At 45.6% G+C, this 18329-nt stretch overlaps 1 protein-coding gene across 2 annotated transcripts in view; it reads left to right on the top strand.

The window, feature by feature from the left end:
- Positions 1–18329, top strand: part of ELAPOR2 (endosome-lysosome associated apoptosis and autophagy regulator family member 2) — a 266368-nt gene that overhangs the window by 142438 nt on the left and 105601 nt on the right. For both annotated transcript variants that reach the window (XM_069627825.1, XM_069627826.1), the window contains exons 7-9: positions 1866–2018; positions 10312–10400; positions 11328–11508. In XM_069627825.1, coding sequence (XP_069483926.1) covers positions 1866–2018; positions 10312–10400; positions 11328–11508 — 423 coding nt within the window. The remainder of the gene's footprint in view (positions 1–1865; positions 2019–10311; positions 10401–11327; positions 11509–18329) is intronic.

Genomic DNA, 18329 nt, shown 5'->3' with positions numbered 1-18329 from the left:
ATTATCCTTTAGCCATTTGGAATGCTTCCTATCTTTGGGAGTGCAATTTAACCCTACACTAGTTGACCACAACTTATCTGCCATGGCCTTACAGCCTGTGCTTTCCAAAGGTGACTCCTCTTGAGGGTATCTAGTCTATCCATCAAAAGGAGTTTCCTCAAATTACTATCCAACACATTTTATTCAATGAAAACCCTTTCTTTTCAACGTTACGGTTGGGTTGGGGGGTGCCCTTGAAAGTTGTCGGGGGGGGGGGTCCCCCCAATAAACAAGAAACACTAAAATGTTACATGAAGCTGGCCAGTGCCGAAATACTTTAACTATTTCAGCACTGGACAGTTCCATGTAACGTTTTAACGTTAAGTCTGTTGCATCGAATTTCATGCAAAAAATGTAAAGTGTTTATACACGAAACCCTTTTCGATGAAAGACGAACATTGTATGTATGGTAATTCGATGGAACAGTTTTCGTTGAATAGGTTTCGATGCATTCCATTTCCGATGGAATGCATTCGATGCAAAGACCAAAAACCGTCTTGAGTTGCTGTGATTTCTCTTTTAAACACTGATGATTTAAGAACCTTTTTCAAAGAAGAAGAGCTTCAGAACTTTGACTTTGCCAATTGACTTTGGCTGTCCTGACTCCCTAAAGGCCTCCTTCAGAACCTATTGGCTTTGGCAGTTCTTGTTCCCTTACATGTTTTAAATGTTGAGCACTTTAATGCTGAGATAATAGACTGCCTGCATCCCTTTAGGAGAATCAAACTGTTCTTATAACGGATCAGTCTGTTCTGATCTAACCCTAACCTTTCCTTCCTTGAAAACTCAATATTGCAAATGTGATACTAATATAAATGCTATACTGACCTCACATGACGTCACCTCCGGGTGCTGGAACATGTGTAACATATGAATGAATTAATCACCTGCTTTATTGTTCACTATTTGAATTGAACCCTAACTTGAGATTAATGTTACAGCCAATTGGCGCTTTTTAAAGAATGCTTTAAATATCCTTGTGTGTAAATCAATGTTTGTGTTTACTTGGATACTTGCATTTACCGATTTCATTGTACAGTTCTACAGCTCACATTATCCTTCTTAAGATAAGCCTGGCTGCTCAGTCACACGACCAATGTGTGTAGTACAGGCCTATATTAAAAGGTGGGTTACCTAATACCAAGAAATAAGTCCTTGCCTAGTCCCACACCAGTTGGACTGCACTAAATCTTACCTAACAGTCCACATGAACTTTTACCTACACCTCTCCATTGCCTCGCTACTCCATGCATGCATCAACCGTGCACATGCATTTTACTCTAGGGACTGCTTTTCTGACCTCATCAATCCCACGATTTACACGGAGATCCGCATAATGGTAGGTTGCTCCAACGTTCATGCATCCACTGCACTTCCATCTCACACCCATACAACGAAGGTTGTGGCAAAACGAATTCGAAGACTCTAAGCCACACTGCACTGATCACCCACCCCGCCATGCACTGCTCATCTCACAACCCATCATGGCACAATTCAAATGCAGCGGCCATCTTGCAGTGGCATTTCGGCACACTCTTCCCTCCAATACCAGCATTGACTGGCCAGTCTCTGCATCCAGGCACCAGACTCTGGTCGATCAGACACTTGCACAGTGCTGCGATTGCACAGGCTTCAAAGATACAAAAATATACCAAGTGCAGCTGTCCTGCATCAAAAGCACATTTTGACAATGACCTAGTTACCGTCTGCTGAGGCGGCATGGGTGTGGCAAAAAGGGCCTGACCCACCAGACCTCCCATGACTGGTTCATAGTATACAGTTGCGTGCGCTCAAGATGATGGGTTGTACCTTTTCATGTTTTGCAGGAGTTGCCTACACGTCCGAATGCTTTCAATGTAAACCTGGAACTTACAGTGACAAGCCAGGTTCCTCCGGCTGCAAGATTTGCCCAAGAAACACTTATTCCGACAAGGGAGCCACAGAGTGCTCCAAATGCGACAGCGATAAACAGTACGCAGGTGCGTATTTTGCTCATGCGCCATACGTTTTAATTGAAGTGATGTTGTTCCCAATACTTGCAAAACCTGAAATTGGTCAATTGAATGTTGTCCTTTCAAGATCATTATTTGAGTTTTCTCATTGTGCAATCCCCCAATAGCGGACAGCGTTTTCTCATTGAAAAAAAGTCCCAGGCGTGTTATGCTTTTAGAATCACATGGTATTTTTTTCATTTCTATTGAGTTCGGAAATTAGCACTTTATCTGCTATGGTCCAGTTATTGAATCTAACATAGTGACCTAAGACAACATGTTACAGGAAACTAAATGTAAATTGAACATGAAATGATAATCAAATTTTAAGATATTCCGGAAGGCACTTGAAAGGGAAGTCGCCATCTAATTTTTGATATGGTGAAACCGTATAAAGCTCAGTGCTTTGTTTTCTAAGAAGCAACACCAGGAAAGCCACCATAAGCAGCAACGCGCAATAAACTAAAGCTCGTTGGCCACCACTATGTTCTGTGATGGAGGAACACAATAACACTTCTGGCGCCATGTGAACTACCCATGGCTGGCAGTGGAACAGGATGCGGCTTCCACCTTCGGAAGGTTAGCTTTTACCAAAAAGCACAGAACATGGCGGATCCATTGGCTAACATGATCTGTGTTAAGGGGATTCCAGCTTGGACTATCAGACAGCTGAACAAACTGGGATAATGGTGCCAGAAATATAAACAACCCAAACAGTATATAAGTCGCCTACATTCGGGATTTTGCAAATGGGTAAACTTGACGTTGAATACAGCCTCACTCTGCTTTTTTGGCTTGATATTAAATACCGCCTCACTCTGCTTTCATGGCTTGACGTTGAATACAGCCTCACTCTGCTTTCATGGCTTGACGTTGAATACAGCCTCACTCTGCTTTCATGGCTTGACATTGAATACAGTCTCCCTCTGCTTTCATGGCTTGACGTTGACCACAGTGTCCCTCTGCTTTCATGGCTTGACGTTCAATACCGTCTCCGTCTGCTTTCATGGCTTGACGTTGAATAGAGTCTCCCTCTGCTATCTTGGCTTGACGTTGAATACAGCCTCACTCTGCTTTCATGGCTTAACGTTGAACAGACTCTCCCTCTGCTTTCATGGCTTGACGTTGAATACAGTCACCGTCTGCTTTCATGACTTGACGTTGAATACCGCCTCACTCTGCTTTCATTCATGGCTTGACATTGAATATAGACTCTCTGCTTTCATGGCTTGACGTTGAATACAGCCTCACTCTGCTTTCATGGCTTGACGTTGAATACAGCTTCACTCTGCTTTCTTGGCTTGAAGTTAAATACAGCCTCACTCTGCTTTCTTGGCTTGACGTTGAATACCGCCTCACTCTGCTTTCTTGGCTTGATGTTGAATACTGCCTCACTCTGCTTTCATGGCTTGACTTTGAATACCGCCTCACTCTGCTTTCATGGCTTGACGTTGAATACAGCTTAATTCTGCTTTCTTGGCTTGACGTTGAATACCGCCTCACGCTGCTTTCATGGCTTGACTTTGAATACCGGCTCACTCTGCTTTCATGGCTTGAAGTTGAAAACAGCTTCATTCTGCTTTCATGGCTTGATGTTGAACACAGACTCTCTGCTTTCATGGCTTGACGTTGACCACCGTCTCCCTCTGCTTTCATGGCTTGACGTTGACCACCGTCTCCCTCTGCTTTCATGGCTTGATGTTGAATACCGCCTCACTCTGCTTTCTTGGCTTGACGTTGAATACCGCCTCACTCTGCTTTCATGGCTTGACGTAAAATACAGCTTCATTCTGCTTTCATGGCTTGATGTTGAACACAGACTCTCTGCTTTCATGGCTTGACGTTGACCACAGTCTCCCTCTGCTTTCATGGCTTGACGTTGACCAAAGTCTCCCTCTGCTTTCATGGCTTGACGTTCAATACCGTCTCTGTCTGCTTTCTTGGCTTGACGTTGAATACAGCCTCACTCTGCTTTCATGGCTTGACGTTGAACAGACTCTCCCTCTGCTTTCATGGTTTGATGTTGAACACAGTCTCCCTCTGCTTTCATGGCTTGACGTTGAATACCGCCTCACTCTGCTTTCATTCATGGCTTGACATTGAATATAGACTCTCTGCTTTCATGGTTTGATGTTGAATATAGACTCACTCTGCTTTGAAGGCTTGACGTTGAATACAGTCTCACTCTGCTTTCATGGCTTGACGTTGAATACAGTCTCACTCTGCTTTCATGGCTTGACGTTGAATACAGTCTCACTCTGCTTTCATGGCTTGACGTTGAATACAGACTCACTCTGCTTTCATGGCTTGACGTTGAATACAGACTCACTCTGCTTTCATGGCTTGACGTTGAATACAGACTCACTCTGCTTTCATGGCTTGACGTTGAATACAGTCTCACTCTGCTTTCATGGCTTGACGTTGAATACAGTCTCACTCTGCTTTCATGGCTTGAAGTTGAATACAGACTCACTCTGCTTTCATGGCTTGAAGTTGAATACAGTCTCACTCTGCTTTCATGGCTTGACGTTGAATATAGACTCACTCTGCTTTCATGGCTTGACGTGGAATACAGACCCCCTCTGCGATCATGAGGTGCCGAGGTCTTTGGACCTACGGAGTTGAGGCATCCAGTGGTATGTGTGCACAAGAGCAGAGTTCCAAGAGAATCTTAATGTATCGTGTGGCTTTCCTTGGTCTGTGCCCCTGAGCTTCAGAAGACCATCTATTGTGGTCGCATGTGTGGAGGAAGAGACGTGATATGATTTGGAGGGGTTGGGAGGGTCTGTAGAATAGGGTTCTGGCCTCCAAATCATTATTGATGTTTCCTCATGGAAAGCTGGGTATAGATTCCTGTGTTGTAGCATGATGATGGACACTAAATAAACACTTGATAACCTTACTTTCCGTGATGCATACATTTGCAGCGACAGCCTTTCAGGGGCAGGAGTGGGGGAGCGTGAGCCTGGTTATGGGGGCAGGTGGATCACCTGGCGTCCAGCTTTCATTAGCATAGTAAGAATGAACAACATTATAAGTTATTTATACTGTGCTTAATACCCAGAGGTTTCCAAGTGCGGACCCGGGGAGCGAACCTGTTGCTCTGCGTCGTCTTGCTTCGAAGGGGAGCAAGTTGCTTCTGAGCTCTCCTCCCGACACATGGGTCTATTAATTTTTCCTCTTATTTTCTTTTTGTCGCTGTCCCTTTGTAGCAAGTGCGTTCTGCTCATTGCTCAAATCTCTGATAATATATTTTTGACAGTGTGTTAATAAAAAAGCAGCATTTTCGGAAGGGGCATCAAGACAGCCATGCCTTGACCAATAGAAATGACTTGTGTATAAGCATTGCTTGGACTTTTGGAAGGCTTTCAATCTTTGCCAGCCATTGCCCATTACTCTGATAATTTAACAGGTGTTGTGAAGGTGGGTTGCTGAGTGAACATGTCCTTGCAACTGCAACACTCCTACTTCGAATGCTGCACGTTCACACCGCTCTGCACTGATTCGCTGCACGTTCACACTGCTCTACTCTGATTTGCTGCACGTTCACACTGCTCTGCACTGATTCGCTGCATGTTCACACTGCTCTGCACTGATTCGCTGCATGTTCACACTGCTCTGCACTGATTCGCTGCATGTTCACACCGCTCTGCACTGATTCGCTGCATGTTCACACCGCTCTGCACTGATTCGCTGCATGTTCACACTGCTCTGCACTGATTCGCTGCATGTTCACACTGCTCTGCACTGATTCGCTGCATGTTCACACCGCTCTGCACTGATTCGCTGCATGTTCACACCGCTCTGCACTGATTCGCTGCATGTTCACACCGCTCTGCACTGATTCGCTGCATGTTCACACCGCTCTGCACTGATTTGGTGAGAGTGCATCCCATGCTGTGTTTATAGTTGCATTGCACTAGATCAGTGGTCTTCAAACTTGTTGGGCCTGTTCCCCCCCCCCCCCTAAGCAACATGTGGGCAGGCCTGGCCCCTCAGAAAATGCCAAATGGACACAAAGTCCAAATGGCTATGTACTATTCCACGCTGTCACAACGCTCTACTCCCAGTATAGTGCCTGGGCTCCCCCACCTGCTCCTAACCCAGTCCCTGGGCTCTCCCCACACTGCTCCCACCACTATGCCATGGCTACCCCGATCTTGCTCCCCCCACAGACCCTGGGCTCGCCCCACCCCGCTACCAGTACGGTCCCAGGGTGAGTTGCGGTTGGGGAATTTGTGGAGGGGCATCATTATTTCTCCCAGTTATGCCACAGCAACCGAGCGCAGCAAGAGAGCTCCAGCTAATCAAGGGGGTTTTGGGGGCATTTTAGAGCCTACATTAAAAAAACATTGGGTATAAAGCCAAACAGTTTGCAATTGGTGCTGGGGGGCCTAAGGGGCAGGCATGGTATTTCTTACTGGATATCGATGATCGATGTCCAGTAAAAAAATACCATTGCTGTCCCCTGGGCTCCACAGCACCTCAGAAGGGGAGCTGATTTTGGCAGGTGGGATTGAGATTGTGCAACAAAGGTTTTTTTTAAATGCCTTTGTTGTACGACCCTTCCCCCTGCCCACTTGCCAAAATCAGCTCCACGGACACACACACACCTCACACCACTCTATCATTCACACACGCACCCATAATCATACACTCATTCATAAAACAAAGCATACATTCATCCATACACATAAATAAAAAATACATTAACATAAACGTACCTTCTGCCCCGGTCTTGAAGCTTCCTCCCTAGCGCTCCAGCTCCTGCATCATGAACAGGAAATGGGAAGCAAAAGCTCCCTGGTTCCTGCACACATGCATGCAGGGGCCTGAGTGTGGGTGCTGAAACGCCTCGCTCCAGGCTGCCCTGTCTGTATGAAGAGGCACAGGAGCTCCCCATCACACATACAGACACGCAGTTCCCCAGCCAGCATTTCAAATGAGCCATGCCCCTAGCCTTGCATGGCTCATTGAGCATGTGTGACTGGGGAACTGAAGTGTCAAAGGGAGACAGTGTTTCCCGTTGACGTTTCAGTCAGCCCAAGAGCACTCCCTCAGTTGGAAAGAACAGCTGAGGCAGTGCCCCCCCCCCAAACCCGCATTTAATATCCTCCCGAAAATAAAATATATATATTTTTTAACTTTTCAGGCTGGGGTCTCACGCCCCCTCACCCTGTGGGAATACTGCTGTGCCCCACAATTCGAATACCTCTGCACTAGATCCTTGTGGATGGATAAACACAGCATGTTATGTTTGGGATGCTGTACTTGGGCGAGTTTGCCTCCAATTGCCAATTTCTGTAACCGTTAAGTAGCCAAAGCAATAAATGTTGCTGGTTGGGTGGACTGAAATATTTGAAAAGGCTGGTTGTGCAAGACCAAACGTTGATTTGCTACGTATCGGTGCGTTAGAGTGCAGGATAATAACCAGGAAGTGAATGGCGGGGGTGCTGTGAAGGCGCGAATGAGAGGAAAATGGCGGAAGTCTAAAATGAGCAGTTACTGCAACTGTCAGATTGGGTCAGTATCATTCATTGCTTTAGAGACGACAGAGAACATTTTATTTGTGTACCTGGGTAAAGGCGCTAATCACAATGTATGTCTCATATAACGCTACTCACGCATAGGTCTCAGAGTGCTGAAATAACAGATGAAATTATTATCCCATAGAGTGGTACTCAATTTATCGACCTCGCAAGGATGAAAGGCTGAGTTTACCCTGCCGGGATTCGAACCTTCCACAGCAGGTTGCTCACAGATACCAGGGGCGAGCGCTTTGCTCCCTGTGCTATCTGACTGGCTAATGAAGGGTATAAAAGATTTGAAAACCTCCGACAATGTTCATCTCATTCTTTGCAAAGGATCTAGTGAATGAAATGTGAGATTAGGATTTGCGGAAATTGACTTAAATGAATGGTTGGTGGGAATGCGGAGTGGAGACTATTCGAAAGACGGCAATATCTGATCCTGGTAGAAATGGCCTGGCTTGTGCTCTTGGAATGGGTTAGTATACTTGGGCCAAGGTGAAGATCAAAGTTTGAGTGAGAAAAGAGGGTTTCGTGCATGGACACTGCTTGCAAGTTAAGAGCCGTCATTTCCTTCATCGCTCAAACAAGAGTACAAGTGACGAGGGAAGATTTTATCAAAAAGCCCAAGAGCTTGCCTGAACATGGTCTCCCAACATGCGTGCCTGCTGGATGGTCCAAATTAACAGAAGGTGCGGACCCAGATAGGATCCCTTTAGGACACGGTGTGTCTGCAACATTTGGCTTTCCAAATATTTTAGACTACAACTCCCATCAGCCGTAGCCAGCACAGTTACTGGTGAGGGATCGTGAGAGCTGTAGTCCAAAAACCTCTGACGAGCCACAGGTTACAAACCCTGCACTATGGAATATTGTGATGAAACCTGTTTTTATTATCCTCCTCCAGTTTTTGTGTGCTTTATATTTGTCACCATGATGTATGTGGTCAACAGAGCCTCAGTCTGCCAGATCACAATGCTTACTTTGTTGGCTATGCTTTAAAGTTTGCTTGATATTATGAAAGAGAAGGGATTGGAAAATGTCTTTGTAGTTAGATGTTAGTTCTTTGTTTTTGATTTAAAATGAAGGAAATCTTTGTATAAAAACGCAAGCTTGTTCTTTGTGCGGCGTCCAAAGTATCAACATATGGAGGGCTGTTGTTGCAAGTTGTGGACTAGACGATAGAATGGACCAATACTTCCATTGTATCAGTGATGAAGGAAATCTGTTTAGCAATCGATGGATCATTGAGTCCGATGGATCATTGAGTCCGATGGATCATTGAGTCCGATGGATCATTGAGTCCGATGGATCATTGAATCCGATGGATCATTGAGTCTGAAATTGTGATTTAATCGGTCAGCAGAACAGAAACATATTGGATTTTCACGAGAACCTCAATGTGTATATGATTTTCTATTTGGCTTGATTGGGTAAAAATGTGCCTCTTGAGCGTTTGATGGATATGCTGAGAATCTGACCCGTTGGCGGACCTCGAGGACCAGAGTTTTTCACTCTTCAGGTACGCAAGCAAAGAGCTGGTTGTGAGAAGGAGCACCTGCATATGCTAGGATGGGAAGACCGCAAGATAAAATGTTAAAGGGTCGAACACAGACTCAAGATTCATCCTCAAGAGAATAATGGAATGAGGAAAAAAATCCAAAGATAGTAGAACTGGGCTCATCAATAATATGATTGGTTATTTATAACGCGCTTAATACCCAGAGGTTTTCTAAGCGCAGACCCGGGGATCAAACCTGTGTTGCTCCTGTTGTCTTGCTTCCAAGGCGAGCACATTGCCCCTGAGCTATCCTCTCAAGACTAATGATCCAATCAGTAAGGTTTTCCAAGATGCCACCATAAAGGCCAGGTGATAACGCACATAGAATGAATTTTACAAGGAGATTTGCATGTTTTATGGTTGTATCGAAAACCAGACTAATTTTCATTCCTCATTACTCTGACTAGATTGGCCTCAGTGAGGGATGAGGTGGTGCATACAGTGTCTTATTTTGTGGTGATGAACTAACTGCTGAGAAGATTCATACCGCATTGCATGGTGAAGCGGGCAAGAAACCGTGGGAAGATGTTGGCCTTGAATGGCAGCCAGGAACTTGAGTAAATAAACCCGAAGGATGAAGAATACATGTGCTGTAGGTGGAGTAAGGGGTTTAATGGAAGCTGTAATGTTCAGAATCTATCAACCTGCATCTTTCGTCTAGGGAGGATAGCTCGGGGGCAACGCATTCGCCTTGGAAGCAAGACGATGTGGAGCACCACAGGTTCAATCCCCGGGTCCGCGCCTGGAAACCTCAGGGTATTAAGTGCGTTATAAATGACCAATCATAATCATGGTGTGATCATAGTTTGAGGCTCTGGTAAAAGGCTGGAGATTGACCGGCCACTGTTAAATTAAGGCCGGAGGTGGCGCTAATCTGGGGACTGTTGATGAAAAGGATTGGTCAACAGAATGGTAACTTTCTGGATGAAGATGACCAAAGGATGTTCCATTTGAAGTCAAATGTGATGCTCCAGAAGTCCTGCAAATTATGGCTCTCCAGATGTTTTGGACTGCGGCTCCCATGATCCCTGCACATTGACTATGATGGTTAGGATTGAATGGAGTTGTAGTTCTAAACCTATGGGGAGCCAAAGGTTATGGACCACTTATTGTTGCACACACATATTGCATGTTTTGATATTCTTGTCTTGTGAGTTCAAGCAATGTGCTTCATGCTGGATTTTCGTTTCAGATGAAGGATCAGAGAAGTGCTTCGACCGACCGCCTTGCACGACCAAAGACTATTTCCAGATTCACACTCCATGCGACATGGAAGGAAAGGTACGTTCAAGAGCAATGACATTTCATTGGCCCTCACATAAGCCAATCATGTTGCTCTTTACTAATGTGTACACTTTTAGAAGTATATATCTGTTAGAAATATATTTTCACATTATTGTCGAAGGACATGGGCCAGACGCATTTTCTTTCCACTTAAACCCTTACCTGGACTTTGTGTAGAATTGACCATAGAGGCACTTGTTTACCAAAATGCATATTTTTGCGCAGTGTTGTGCTCGCCCTGTTTCCTAACCTTCCAGCGTCTCGGGTGCAAATGTGGTGATTTCAGGTACGTTGCATTTTATCCAGGACGGGATATCACTCCTGTACCACACACATGAGCCCTCAGTTATAATGGGGCATCCACCATCTTCTGATTTTGACTTGGTCTGGACTTTACTAAGGAATGTGATAAGGGTCCGTCACACAGAGTGCACCACCGGTGCTGAGTCGCCAGCAGCAATCCCCTTTGGAAGACAGAAGTCGAGAAATGTGGTGATGTTTGTTTTCTTGTCCACTGGGGTAAGATCCGGAACAGGATCCAGAACAGGGGAAGCTGACCTGACACCATCCAGATGTTTTTGCCTACAACTCCCATGATCATTCCCCAAGAACTCTGCAGGCTACGGTTCACAGAAGGTTGTGAGACATCTGGAAAGTGGCAGGTTGGCTACGCATGATCCACACTGTATGGGTTAAGTACCCCCCACCGTATACCACCCCGGGATCTATTTTAAAAGGAGGCCATGTTTGTTTCATGTAATCTCATCCCCCCCCCCCCCCCCCCTGTTTCTCGCTCTTTGTGAAGATTTAAAGCGATGTGCCTTATGCCACAATAGTTATTATTTCTTCAAGCGCTGGTCCTTGCCCGCAGGTTGGGCAGTGAAATATTACCCAGCTACCAATCCATAAACTGGTTTCTTTCAGACCCAGATAATGTACAAATGGATAGAGCCCAAGATTTGCCGGGAGGACCTTGCGGATTCCAAAAAACTGCCACCCTCCGGCCAGAAGGAGGAGTGCCCACCCTGCAACCCTGGCTTCTACAGCAACCGCACGTCAGCCTGCTCCCCGTGCCCGCAAGGCTCCTTCTCGGATGGAATACATGGTATGATCTTCCTTCGAAAATGCATATTTTAAAATATTTTTTTTAAGTACAGCACATGATGATTTCTGGTGAATTAAGTTGTTTAGGGACCAAATTAGCCTCTTGAGGATTAAATCATTTTATAGAGTTCTAAAACCTGAGCTCAAGTTATTGAAAAGACTTTGAATGTCAGGAGTATGTTGGACTAACAGGTCTTAAACTCTAGAATACCCTTTACCAATGGTTGGTTTAGCGTTCGAACAAACTGACACAATGAGTCATTTTTAATAACAATATGCAGCAGTTCTGATGTTAAACGCGGGGTCTCTTAAATGGCCTCAAATCTCCGCTGCATTGGATCCAAGGTAAGAACATGCCTGCCCTCCTTTTACTTTTAATCTGCACCTAATCTTTTGCCTGCAGGAAAATGAATCTGAACCTAATATTTTGCCTCTATGAAAATTAATCTTAAAAATGTTTGATTGCTTCTGCTGGCCACACGCTAATTGTTTTTTTAGGACATTTGAGCTTAACTCTTCCTAAAATGCTTCCCATACCCCCTCATTTTGGAAGATGGAAAGGTAAAGTAGAAAGCAAAGGGCAATGGCGTAGTGGTCGCGGGAAGGTACTGTAGGTTCAGGTGCTTTCTGCGGGGGGGGCGCATGGTGGGGGGGTTGGGGTAACCCTTGGTATATAGCATAAACGATGTACATAGAAGATTGACTGTTCTAGGTTTAGAGAGGGGGAGGGGGCAAGAGCTTGCTGTAATCGAAGATACACTGAAGGAGAATCAAATCAACTGGGTCACGTGGGTAGATCGGAATAAGGGCTGGGCAGGGATATGAGAATGGCTCTCCGGGGGAAACCTGTTGAACTTGATATCATCCGATTACTTTTAACAACCATTTCATAGCAGACTCAGAACTTGGATATGCTGTAGAGAATCTTGTGCTCAGAGTGGATCTTTTATTTTATTTCTCCTTTTATTTATTTATTTTTAACAAGGGTCCTATTTTTTTTTATTTAATTGGGTGACTTGATGGTAGGAAAAGGTAAGTATTGTCAGTTTATGCCTTATCTGTGTGTTCTCTGACTCCCCAAACATCTGGGCATATCAGACAGAACATACAATGACTTTATTATTTAGCTGAATTGTACGATCCTTAATTTTGACTGGCTCCTTTCAAGACATTTAAACAGTGTCTCATTGTTTTACTCTGTCCAGAAGAGCTCCATATGCTATTGGCTGGGACCCCAAACCCTTTTTGCATTTCTGCACCTTTGAACCTCAGCATAATCTGGCCTGAGTCCTTCACCATGCAGTTTATAAAGGCACACTACATGAAGGGGTGCAACCTGTAAGTGTCACACATCGGGGTCTGAATGACCCGCGCGCCTCCTCATCACGCCAGGTGAAACAGACCACTTTCAAGGTACCTACCAAAGTCGTGACTCTTCGCCACATTATCCGACGTTTCTCAGGCCCGTACTTCTCTCGGTGGCGGTTACCCTGGAGATTGGGCTCAACAACATCAAAGGTATCGACAACCCAGCCTTTGCCTGCAACTCCCAGGAAACCTACTTTTTGCATGTAGTTCCGACTATTCGGAACGTGAGCTCTGACGGGCTTACGGCGCTCGGCCTCCTGAGTATATTAGGCACTGCAGCGGGAAGGACGCTGCTTCTGATTAAAGTTGCAACCGGCATCCGAGGTTTCATCTTCTGTGCCTTCCAAATCATTGCCTTCCCATGTACCAATTCCTGTTTCTCCAATTACGGACTGCCTTGAGACTTCTCAAACTCTTTTGACTTCCTGTGTACCGGACCTTTGCCTGCTCTACGGTTTGCTTGTTTCCTGATTCTGTACTGTCTTCTGCCTACCTGTGTACCAGACATTTGCCTGTCCTACGGATTGCTTACTTCCTGATTCTGTACCGCCCTTAGCCCGCCTGTGTATCAGATCTCGCTGCCTGTTTACTGGATTGCCTTCCTTCTGTCCTGAATTACCTACCACCTATCAACTGGTTTTCCTCACCTTCCCAGCTGACTCCAAGTACTGGGTACTGTTTCCTTCTTCAATTCCAGTGTTCTTTTGTGGATTCCGACTCCATCCCGTTGTTTTGGATTTGCTCCCTCAATTTTATGCAAGGACGCTTTGCTGATTATACACAAAGACTCATTTCTGAAAGTGCACACAGGGACGCCTTGCTGAGAAGTGCACCTACCCGTATCTAGTGCGCCCCTTGTGCCGCCCGGGTATAGCTTCCCTACTAACCTTCCTGTTTATTGTTTTGTACCTCCGTTGTTCTAACCTGGATTGTTTAGGTTATTTCAATTCCTGTTCTGGTAAGACTTCCTTAACTTTCTTCATTAATTCCTATCTGAATCCTCAAAATAGAAGTTAATCTCTTTTCTGTACTTACAGGGGAAATTCCATTTCTGTTCCCTTTCGATGATAAGGGGAGTGGGTGACCCAGGTACTTTCTGCTTTTGAGAGGCTTTTTTCTTGTGGTGATCTTTGCTCTTCCCAAATATTTACCAATTGTCTTTTTCTTTTTAGCTGGGTCCGTGGCGGTGTGTTCTGCCCGCTCTTTTGGGTGATCGGTCTTTCAGTCTGTAATTTAGTGCAGCTGAGAGTCATATCATCAAAAAGAGCTTATTCCCTCAACAGAGAGGAGGCTCAGGTGGAGGCTCCATCTCGAGCTCTTCAAGCAACATCCAGTACAACCTTCCTGGTCGCTTGCCCGAACCACTCGCAGGCCGGTGAGTAACAGTAAGGGTACAATTGATGATGAAGTCCTGCTCAGACCAGTTACAGAATAAATGTTGTCTCTTTGATTGTAAAGAGAACCTGAAATGACACTTGACTTCATAGAGTGGCCGTGTGTGTTAAAGGCACCCGATGACTTATCTGTGTGACTTGAACCGGCGTTGAAATACTCGGCCCTAACTAAATTATAGGGTGACACCAACTGCATGTATGAACTTTAGAAAAGGGCTAGAAGAGCTTAGAAAAAAATGCCAAGATCTAGGATTTTTGAAGTCTACCTCTTTAACAGGCAGCATAGGCCTATTATACAGGTAGGCAACTTTTATATATTCCATTTCCTTTTGTGAATTGAACTGTCTGGGGAAATGGTCAGTTGCATGCCTGCTTCCCCCTTTTGTATGCTACCGGACGGGCGATGCCGTTGATTTTAGATCCGGGTTAAGCAGGCTTAGTGTAAAGAGGGAGGAATTCCCGCCACACGGCAATGCTGCTTATTGGCCCCACCATGGACTATAAGCTGCTCGCTCGGGGAGCCGGCTCAGTTTCGACTCAAAGGAAAACTCAATAAGGGTGCAGTTGCACGGCGCACTTTTGCAGGGTGTTCTACACTCTGGCTAAGCAACGAAGCCTGAGATTAAGAGATGAACTAAGAAGACCGTGGCTTGCAGAGTTTGCTTTAGCTGCACCTATAGCATGCATGCTAGAGTGCCTGGTTAAGTGAGATTTCTGTTGGACATTTTACGAGCTGTGAGTATCATTGGATAATCCCCTAGCCAGCTGAGACGCGTGTGCTTCGCTTCTCCAAGAATCCCTGTGGATCTGGAGGTTGCTTTCTGAATACGACTTTGTCTCGCATCGCACCCTCTGTGTCATGGGATGCTTCTACTATGGTGTGGGAGACCTGGGTCAGTCATGCCGCCTGAAACTCGGGCGCCTTGAAAAGCTGTGCCTGACGCCACCATTATCCTTCGGGCCACATTTAGACCACGTCTGAATTGCTCAAATAACCCTCTTGAATGATATGGGGGATGTTGTGGTCTTCAACTAATCCAGGAAACTGCATCATCCACCCAGGGCACCAGTTCCTTACACATGTATCTTCCTTCGTAGACTTTGCATTGACTGAGGGATGTGGGCAAGGCCCATTGCCACTGTACATGTTTAGCCTCCCCCCCATTTTAAAGCGTACACATTGAAGAAGAGATGTGCCATATGGTGCCAGAATTTGTCCAGATGCAATACATTCATGACAAGTGTTCTATTAGTTGCATTTTCTGAATTTCCCTGATCATGTCAATATCAATCAAAGATGTCTTCTCTCTTGTGCATACCTCCACACACATGTGCAGCCCTATAGATGCACACTGCGCTTATATCTAGACGGTGCATGGAAGCAGAGAGAACGGACCACCATGGATGACCCGGTGAAGGCCGTTCTTGCCACATGCTTCCTCGGGCTGCGGGCTCAAGAACCCCCAGCTCAGCAGCCCTACGTGGCTGGATAGGGTTCACCCTAGGAATGCTTCCCGGGCAGCTTTCAGTTTTCAAGAAGCAGCTAAACTGGCCTGCACTAAGGACAAGTGCTGCTGGGGCAGTTTGTGTCACTATGTCGCTCCTTATTAAAATACATTAACCAGTCTGTTGCAGTATGAATGCAACTGTTTGCAACTCGGTCCTTCTGGATGCCCACCTGTGGGCGATCATCCCGCGTGAGAATTTATCATGCAAGATGCTGCTATTTTGCATTTTTCTTTTTTTGTCCCCATCTTCATACCACTATTTGGGTCTGGCTAATAGTTACACCTAGTGGACCCATACCTATTGCTATTGACACTGATATAGGCCAATGTTTTATGAATGCACATTTGCAGAAGTGGCGAATCATTGTTGCTTTTTAGTTTTTTAATGTTTCTGGGATTTTGCTTTTATGTTGGGTGGTCATCCTGTGTGTGCATTAGTTGCGGTTGTTTGCCTCTGCTATCATGGTAGTACCGGGAGGGTAGCTCAGGGGCAACGCGCTGCCCTTGGAAGCAAGACGACGCAGAGCAACACAGGTTCGGTTCGCGCCTAGAAACCTTTGGGTATTTAGTGCGTTATAAATAACCAATTACAATTACTTAAAACAAATTACAATTACTTAAAACAACGGGTCCCAGATAGGCCCGGCTCGACTAAGCAGTTTTTCTAATCTGATTTTTGTTTTGTTTAGAGGGTGTACCTGTTTTTGTATTATACTTTAATATTTAGTATAACTTGCAATGGTGTGAACTGTTGGCATTTTAGGCGGAGCTTGACATATGCCTGCTAGAACTCATTGGCTTTGCCCAACCTTGTTGTGTCGGCAGGGGCTGGTACACCTGATAAAACGTGCAGAGCAGAGGGTTTCCTTGGAAAGGCCCAGAGTGTTCCAAACCATCACAAATGTGTGCTAAACGCAAACCCTGCAAGATAACCAGCAGGGGGCTTGTAAACCAGCAGCCCTTGCATTTTTCGGCTGCAGCCACATTTAATCCCGGAAAGGGACTGGTTTTCCTCTCAGACATTCCCTGCTGTTCTGCAGGATATTGACTTGTTCTCCTCTCAGACATTCCCAGCGGTTCTGCAGGATAGTCTTTACCTTTGCACTTTTTTCATGTGCTCCTTTTCTTCACTTCCCGCATCCTGGATTATTTTTCCCTGGTGTTTTCTCCTTGGAAGTTAAAATTGTAAGAGTGACCGAAAACAGATTGGTATTCATGGGTTTGGAATTGAAACTCCCCATCCCATGTGCACACCATCCTCTGCTTCTTGTCCTTTGCCCCCTTCTCCTACACTCCCAACATCTCTAGGATGTCTTCCACCCATGCCCTTTCTGAAGTGCAGTGCTCCAGGGATTGAACCAAGCCACGGGTTTGCTTCAAAGCCTCTGAGATGTCTGACTACTGGAAGCGGATCCTGTTGAGTCATTTTGTATAAGTCTACTTCCGGCGCTATTGTGAGTCTGCTGACTCTTTTACTCTGGTGGAGTTCAGCAAACCCTAGTGCTCGCGCTGCACAATTTGGTGCAGCCATGCTGCATTTGGGCTAGTCTGCCTGGAGTTTGCAACTGATGCCATTTCAATTTCCAAGAGGAAAGACGTGAATTGGATCTGTGTCTTTGCGTAAAGTCTACCAGTGGCTGCAATTCTTAGTGTCCTTTCCGCCAACCACACGTGGGGCCTCATTAGGGTTTGGAAGCTTTAACTGCGGTAAATTGGACGGTAATACGAGGACCGCTTCCTCCATCAACTTTTCAAGATGTGGTTATTCCCCTTAATTGACGCTGGTACAAATAAGTCTGGAGGAAAATATTCCATCAAAGTGCCGCAGATATAATTTTCAACTTGCCTCCAACCTCCTAATTCAACGGAGCAGTAAAAAATGGCGGTCATTTAGTTACTGCAATTTCCCATAATACGGGACGTGGGAGATGGTTGCAGTGGGACTGAATGTGCTGTTACACCCTCTGGAGCTTAAGTACTTGAGGACTGCATACTTGTCATAGTTTTCGTGAGCCGAAGTGGTTGTTCTCCTCCACGCCTCTTGGCACTGTGATTAAGCAAGCAGGTTCCATGCTTATCGCGGGGAGCTGCTGTGCGAAAAACTCATTTTGATAACAGCTAGTCAATTGTCAACATCTTCTTGGTGTGTTTCTAAAGACTCACTGCGAAAAGCCTCGATGGGTATAGGCCTGGTTTACGCCCATTCACAGGCACCGCAATCATTTCTGATGGCTGTTATTCTATTGATTGGACATTTTTTTATGGCGCCTATATACAAGTGTTTCCAGGCGCCACAAGACAAGAAGGGTGGAAAGGGGGAGCATGGGATATCATGAGAAAAAACAGCAACATCCTACAAATAGCTAATCGATCGATCACTCACAGCTGCAGCCTCAATTTGAAGCACGGGTGTAGCTACAACTGCCGGCTCCTGTGCAGGCTTGTTATTTGCGCTCTGGGCAAGTCTGACTTGTCTACAGCAGTTGGCCATTCGGCTGCGAAGCTGACAGCCCAGTCGGAAGGTACACCGGGTTGGAACCTGCTAGAGTTCC

This window comes from Ambystoma mexicanum, chromosome 12 (assembly GCF_040938575.1).
Source record: "Ambystoma mexicanum isolate Mex_15411 chromosome 12, UKY_AmexF1_1, whole genome shotgun sequence".
Classification (NCBI taxonomy): Eukaryota; Metazoa; Chordata; class Amphibia; order Caudata; family Ambystomatidae; genus Ambystoma; species Ambystoma mexicanum.
This window is presented reverse-complemented; position numbering and strand designations above follow the sequence as displayed.